At 44.5% G+C, this 6785-nt stretch overlaps 1 protein-coding gene across 2 annotated transcripts in view; it reads right to left on the reverse strand.

Annotated features, from left to right (window-relative positions):
• Window positions 1-441: 441 nt before the first annotated feature.
• Window positions 442-6785, reverse strand: part of tmem102 (transmembrane protein 102) — a 19335-nt gene continuing 12991 nt past the window's right edge. For both annotated transcript variants that reach the window (XM_020623532.1, XM_020623530.1), the window contains exons 3-6: window positions 5439-5780; window positions 4421-4614; window positions 3942-4154; window positions 442-3720 (exon numbers count right to left, since the gene is read on the reverse strand). In XM_020623532.1, the coding sequence (XP_020479188.1) occupies window positions 3121-3720; window positions 3942-4154; window positions 4421-4614; window positions 5439-5780 (1349 nt within the window). In that variant the 3' untranslated portion in view covers window positions 442-3120. The remainder of the gene's footprint in view (window positions 3721-3941; window positions 4155-4420; window positions 4615-5438; window positions 5781-6785) is intronic.

The raw sequence follows: 6785 nt of genomic DNA on the forward strand, positions 1-6785 counted from the left end.
AGGAAGTGTCAGCAACACTCCATGCGGCTGGATTGTCCTGGCCCTTATCTCTGACCTTTCTCTGGGCAAGAGAAAAGAGCACACTGAAGCACAGAAAGGCCTTTGGTTCCTACAGCATGCTAAATGTGACCAATGTCTGTAAACTTTAACATTCTGGTGGCATGGATTTGTGTGTGAAACATCAGCCTGGAGCATCCTATTGTTCTCCAAACAGTGTGATGGTGCAGAGCAAACTAATGTGATAATCTCTCTGTACAAGCGCTGTCCTGGAGCGCCCTCTGTTGGCTCGCATGTGCCACAACTTCCATTAAATCTCATATGGCAGTCACTATAAACACAATTTACAGAGATGTTTTATTATCCCATTCCTTGGCATTTTATGATAGTGGAAACAGGATTGCAAGCATAATGAGAGGATTTCCACAAAATGTGATTTGAAACGTAGTCATTTATTTCATGCTAAAGCTTGACAACTGATCAATATAAACCCCCAGAAAATAACAGCAATAAATACCGCAAATCAGCTGATACAGAGAAAATAATTTGCACTTATAAGAACTCAAGTAATCAAAGAGATATGAAATTCAATTTCAAAAACTGTGGAGTGATTCAGTACTGATGTTTATTTCAGCACCGAGTGCAGACCAGAGTACATCTGTTGAGATAGCAGTGAAAAGGTTACTGTGTTCTCAAGTAGAGAACTGATTAGAGAGATACAGTGGGTACATTCATCATATTTAGTGTATTATTTATCCACAGCAGTTGAATGAATCTTAAGTAGAATCACCAGAAGTTTCAGCACAAAAATATAAACACAGTAGAGCACAGCAAAGACTGATATTTGGGAGTGTCACCTGTGTTTAATGCAATCCCTGGACAGCAGATAGTGACCCCTTAAACTTAAAGTAGGCATTTCCATAGGGGGCTTCATTGCATATCAAAAAACAGCCACATCGTAAAATTATCAGGATTTGATAATTCTCCACAAAGATTTCATATGCTTGAAAAAAAATAAAAAATCACAGATTGTATCCAGTGTCTAGTCATCTCTAACTAGGCCCATTAAGGTACACAGTGAGACACACACCTGCCGCATTTGGCACTTCAACACTCTCTGTCAAACATCAAACACTGAGAAAGTACCTTTACGCTGCCTATACCTTCTGATGATTGGCTGTGATTTTCTCTTCAAAACTGGTGCGTGACGACAATCATGGCCCATATTGGAAAAGTGCTGAAAACACCCAATTCTCTAAAGCCTGGCAGCTGAATACACGCCCTGCCTATACATCCTGCAACAACGCGCTTTGGTTTTCCTCAGGTCCATTTTGTGCACACACTCGCACAACAATTACAGACAGACGCTAGAAAACATTCTTTCAGTAGTAAGCACATAGAATTTGTAGAGCCAGACTCAGAACCATTCATACACCTGTTTGAGTGAGAAACATTTCACCAGTATCTTAAAAAAGAAAAATGAACAGAACTAACTCCCGTCACCTTAATATCTACGTAAACTTAATCATAACAATCATGCCTGTAGTGTTTTGTAACCTGCCTATATACCAACAATGGAAAAAGCATTTTAGTGCATTGTAAATCCAATTTAATCCAAGTTTATCTCCCAGTTAGTTGCAGATTAAGTTCAAACAAGACCCACAACGCTAATGCAAATGGAAAGGAGAACACTACTGCTTGTCTGGTTATACTTGTTGCAGCTACTCTATTTACTGACTATGCAGCTTGTAATCAAATCGGCTGACTGGCACTGCAGCAGTGTGGTTGTAAACCTAAAGTTGGCGTAGTACCAAGTTTTAGAAGCTTTTTTATGGTTCACTGCTGAAAGACAGAAAGATGCCAACTCTCTGGGGAGAAATCTAGATAGGATGAGGAAGGGAAATGAAAGAGCTGCATGAGGGGGAGATAGAGGCACTGCATTTATCTGCATACATTCTTGTTTTGTTTGCCTAAAAAGTTGCTTAAATCATTTAGATCTAACTTTACTGACTGTGGTAATTCAGAAGGGATATTCTTAGCTGACTGTAGCTGACTCGTAGCAAACCTAAAGATCCTAGAGACCTAGAGATGAGTCCATTTCTGTCCTGTCCTCAAACTGAACACTAAAGTGGACGTTTTGATGTAGTTGAAGTATCTATTACTGTATGTAATTTAAAATTTACTTGTAGATGTATATAGCGTATATCTCTATGATGGATAATGAGCACTTTCCATCAAATTGCCTCTGAATTCTAGTGTAACCAAGAGGAGAAAATGTGGTGATGTTTGGGGATATGCAAGGCATGTTTTTGCTTTTGCTCTTTGGTACATTCCCTTACCCAGTGAAATGTAAGTGGCATGAAATATAGTTAAAGGGGATCATATACTGTACATTAAAAATAAAATAAGTATTATGAATACCTGAGAAGGATAGAAAACAGTGAAGAAGATGCTGTTAATTGAGCCGTGGGAGTCAAAAAAAAGAGCATTAAACTGTAGCTGGAAGAGAAAAGAGACTTGGCAGTAGTGCTCACAACATTACATTCAGTTACATCAGCCACACCTTGGTTTTCTTTTCTAATTCAACCATTGTCCACTCTGATCTGCAATAAAAAGGGGAGAAATGCAGCAATCAATGACACCTTTCTCCCTCTGTCTTTAGAGGTGTAATATCTGAAACACCTAGGTGTACATGTGCACACAGAACACACACACACATTCTCCGCGTTGATCTCCAATGGACCTATTTCACACGAATAAAGCTGGCCCTCGTCTTTGTAGCACCAGCTGATAAGTCTTGTTAAGGCCAGCTCGTTAGGCGAGGACCGTCTCCGTGGCAACAGCTCGGTGACATCACATCTGTTGTGCAATGTCTGCTAAACTGGATTTCATTAGTCAGTAGCAGGACGTGTGTGTTTTTGGTTTGAAGTCAGTCAAGCAGCAAGGCTGTGTTGCACTGTTCAGCCTAACGATGATGAGCAGGAGGAGTGTGTTCGGTTTCAGGCCTGCTGTGTTCTGAAGAGAAACACCTGCCTGGGTTTCTGATGTGTCTCAGAACATTTGCAAAGTGTGTTTGTCACCTTAACACACATTTCTACAGATCTTCTCTACTGTGTGTCTGCATCAGTAGAACTTGTCATCAATGCGAAAGTGTGGCCTAGTGACATCATCAGGGTTGAGGAAGACGGATATAGATTTCCCAGGGTTCTCCGTGACCAGCTGTTGCAGCCGCTGCGCCAGCTTATCCTCTGAAGGCGAGATGATGCCATTGGCTGGGTGATGCCCGGGGGATCCATGACCGTTGATGCTAGCTGTTAGCTCCTTCTTCAGCTGTCCTGCCTGCTGAGCTTGGTCCAGAGCAGCCCGAAGGTGCTCACTGGGATCTGAGCGCATATGGGCCAGCTTTCTGGCAACAAGCAGTGCCTGGCCGTCTGTCAGGTGCTCCAACATGTTGCACTGAGGCAGGAAGTAATTTGGGCAGTTTTTACCCAGGATGCAGTGAGCCAGGTCATCTAGAAGACCCAGGAAGAGGCGACCAGGAGTGTCAGCATCAGGGCAGCACAAGTAAGCAGCAGGAAGTCGGTCACAGGCCCAGAAAAGCAGAGTGCGTAGATGATAGAGGCTGAGGCCTGCACGAGGACGGGCCAGGATACGAGACAGCACTGCCTTGGCTGCTTGGAAAGCCTGAGCCATGGGGAAGGGGATGCACTTCTTCAACTGAACCTGGTAATAACAGAAGCAGTGGTCTAGTGAGATAAGCAGGGACAGGACTGCAGATTCTCCAGGAGTGTTAGAGAGAGAGGGACAGACAATGGGATGAAAAGAAAGACCTTGGGCAAAGGAATAAGACAAAACCAGAGGGACATATGGTACTGATGCTTTAACCTAATACAATGTGACACCAAACTTGACAGAAAAAATGTTACATTAACAATCCCCCTCACCTCGCTGCGTGAGAATGCGAGCCTCCACTCCCTGTCAGGCCGGCCACCCAGTGGGGAGCAGCAGGGCAGCAGGTAGAAGCCTGATATGGCCTCCTCCTCTGTGATTTTACCATCCCAGAAGTGGTTGGCAGTCAGCCAGCTTTGGGCCACAGCAGGCCAGCCCCGAAATGACACCACAGGCAGCAGGTCGTAGAGCACCCGGCTAGAGCCTGCCTGCAAGGAGGAGGGGGAGCATAAATAATATACTATCATTGACTCTGTACTGAGTTTCTTTTCCTCTTAAAAACATTATTCAATTATTTTAACATTCAACTCCTAAGGTGCTCCAATATTGATTTCATCCCACAGAAATGTGCTTTTTAAATGAGCAATTTGCGAGCTAAACTCGTCAGTTAAGCGTTCTGATGTTCCCTATCATTTCAGACATAATGAGTCCAGCTGCCTACGTTTTAGCATCATATCCACAAGGGAACAAGTACCTGTAGGATGATGGTAGTGAGGGGTCCATTCCTCTCTAGTCGATCCGGGGTGGGGATGCCTCTCTGGGGACTGCGCCTCAGCTCCTCTACGGCCTCGCTCACCACCCCCCAGAACCAGTCTGTCACCAGGCTGGGAGAGAAATAGCATCCATCCAGAGACTGAGGAGAGCCCAGGGAGGGGATGGAGCCCTTACCTGAGCAGGAGAGAGAGGGAAGCGGAGGGTTAAATGCTGCGTCTCCCCATACAGATTCATTTAGTGTCTTGCAGTCACAAAGCCCAACGATCCTCAAGTGATGGCTAACATCCAGCAGGTGCTTAGCCAGAGCCAGACAGGACGCGGGAGGATTGGACTATTCTGCACTTCATAAACTTCTTGTGCATTTTGCTCATGTGGCTCAAGTCTGTCAACTACAAATTTGCCCCATCCTGCCACCACAAACACAGTAATATGACATCCTGTGGGAGGACGTGGGGAATGTTTCCACTTGCTGAAAACTAAAGAAATTCATATCAATAAATGTCATTGATTTTTCTCATCTTGGAGGTTTCACACTCGCAAGTACTCCAGAAGCTACAGAATAATCTTGAACTCGCCATTAAGTTACACTCATAAATGTTTCACTGCTGATTTCCCGAGGAGGCTTTTATCATCCCGAGGAATGGGCGTCTGTGGCAGCTTGCCAGATAAATTTGGATCCCAACATCATCATGCATCAAATTATCCGAGTGAAACATGAACAAAATTCAATCAGTTCTCATTCCTTCCCCCACATACTGTTATAGAACCTTTGTTATTGTCTCTCCTGCTCATCTTCTCCCTCTTATCTCATTTTTCTATTTTACATTCTTGCTTACCTATCCTCCTTCCACCTTGACCTAATCTTTTTGTATTATCCCTGCTGCTCTTTTTTCCCCTCTTCATCTATGAATCTTTTCTTACCCTTTTCCTTGCCCACATTATCAATTTCTCCTTCACATTTCTTTCTGTGCAGTGATTATTCTACTTGTTCTCCTTACCCATTACCCCTTCTTCCTCCTCCTCCTCTTCCTCAGGTGGAAGTTCATTCTCCTCCTGGCAGCAGATGCTCCAACGAGACAGGATGTTGGAGTCACAGAGTCGGAGACTGAGCCACGAGTGGCAGGGTGGGGAGTGTCTCATATCCAGGGTGACCGGCTGGTTGCGATCATGGAGCTTCAGGGCGGGCACCAGCAATGTGAAGTCGAGGTCAAAGTCGGCCCCTTTGACATAGTCTCCCAGGTCCTCAGGGTTGAGATCCAAGACCCCTTCCCGGGCCCCACCTGACAGCAGCAGGTACTCATTGGCCACCGGGAGGCGCTGGTCCACCTTCTGGACTAAGCCTGGAAGGGTTGGGGGTGAGGAAGAGACCTGAAAATCAGTCCTACTTAGCAAAATTCTTAATCAAATCATTTGTATGTGTGTTTCCACCAGCAGAACTGTTACAAGGATGAGCAGAAAGGTTTCAAGAAGTGCTCGCTCGCCGATGGATACTCAGATGCACAGACAAGCTTGAGTATGCACACCTGCTCTGGAAAACACACTGGGTCAGTAAACAGGAGGTCTGCAAGCGACTGAGCCTGGAAAATGTCCAGGTTAGTGTCTTTTGGCTGCATATATTTATGAGCCTGAGCTGCAGTGATATTGACACAAGGAGGAGTGTGAAATTAAAAGCTCTGTCAATGACCGCTAGGTGAGACTGATAAATTCAGAGGCTCACCCATAGTGCACGTGTGCTCAATCAAGCCTGCATTTTGACTCCCTTAAACTGTGTAGTCTCTACGAGCACAATGCAATTAGACTGTGACTGGCAGGGAGAGTTGTCCTATAGATCAAGAGGAAACAGACAAGATAAATTACTGAATTAATGTAATGCTTCCAGCTTATAACAACTTGGACCATATTTTTGTGTTGTGGTTAGTTAATTGTTGAGTTATGGGACCACAGCAATATCACTAAAGGGAAATCTGATGACACCATCATTTTCCACAGTGCTAAAAAGCCTTCCTCACTCTCCTCTCTGTTAGAAATTAACCCGTTCTTTTGTTGGAAGCATGAGAAGTGACGACAGGAGAGGACTGTTTAAAATCAGCAGAAAGTTTACTGAATGTCTGATCACAGGTAGGCCTTACAGTGCTGGGATCAGAGAGACAGAGCTTCCGCCCGAGTTCCATCCACTGACCCCGAATTAAGGTCTTACAATACATTTTATCTTCTTGGGCTGCTCTGCACTAAACAAAGGTACAACAATTCATGCATTGTAATCCTATTGGTCATTTGGTGAGCAGGAGCTCACACCTCCTTGCTGGAATGTGATCTACACCAGGTGTGTGTGTGTGTGTGTGTGT

Source organism: Monopterus albus, unplaced genomic scaffold (assembly GCF_001952655.1).
Source record: "Monopterus albus unplaced genomic scaffold, M_albus_1.0 scaffold303.1, whole genome shotgun sequence".
Classification (NCBI taxonomy): Eukaryota; Metazoa; Chordata; class Actinopteri; order Synbranchiformes; family Synbranchidae; genus Monopterus; species Monopterus albus.